Source organism: Octopus bimaculoides, chromosome 28 (genome assembly GCF_001194135.2).
Source record: "Octopus bimaculoides isolate UCB-OBI-ISO-001 chromosome 28, ASM119413v2, whole genome shotgun sequence".
Classification (NCBI taxonomy): domain Eukaryota; kingdom Metazoa; phylum Mollusca; class Cephalopoda; order Octopoda; family Octopodidae; genus Octopus; species Octopus bimaculoides.
Window position 1 is genome coordinate 4,335,468 of NC_069008.1, and position 586 is coordinate 4,336,053.

A 586-nucleotide genomic window follows, 5' to 3' on the forward strand; every position below is an offset into this window, starting at 1 on the left:
TCTATATTTAAGAGATGAGGAATCTATTTCCATTATTTACATTTGACGGATATTTGTCCTCATCTTTTTTGTTGTTAACACAACGTTTTGGCTGATCTACCCTCCAGCCTTCATCAGGTGTCTTGGGGAAATTTCGAACTTGGGTTCTCATTCCTAAGGTATTTTTCAATGTTATTATTATCATTCAGGTCACTGCTTGGAATTGAACTCGGAATCTTGGGGTTAGTAGCCCACGCTCTCAACTACACCATATGCCCATGGGCATATGGCATAGTGGTTTACATAAGACTGTTAGGTGTGATTTCAAAGAGATTTGACTGCTATGTTTTGCAGAAGTAATGTCGTGGTTATAAATACAAGTAACCCTATGTTTTTCCTTTTTATTAATTTTTCAGATCACATCCATGAAAATGTTTCAGCTCCAGTTTCACACAGGAATGATTAACCCTGATGCTGAGAGTTTAAAATATACATTGTAAGTGGTTTTACATGTACACACACACATACATACATACACACATACATACATACATACATACACACATATTAAAAAAAATATTTTTAAAAAAATAGTAAAATTAACCAT

The 586-nt window shown here is 34.0% G+C and overlaps 1 protein-coding gene across 1 annotated transcript in view; it reads left to right on the top strand.

Moving 5' to 3' along the window:
• The window catches only part of LOC106876583 (cyclin-G-associated kinase-like), a 108,248-nt gene that overhangs the window by 94,066 nt on the left and 13,596 nt on the right, over nucleotides 1–586 (top strand). Inside the window, exon 19 of the mRNA XM_052977740.1 lies at nucleotides 396–475. Within this exon, the coding sequence (XP_052833700.1) occupies nucleotides 396–475 (80 nt within the window). The remainder of the gene's footprint in view (nucleotides 1–395; nucleotides 476–586) is intronic.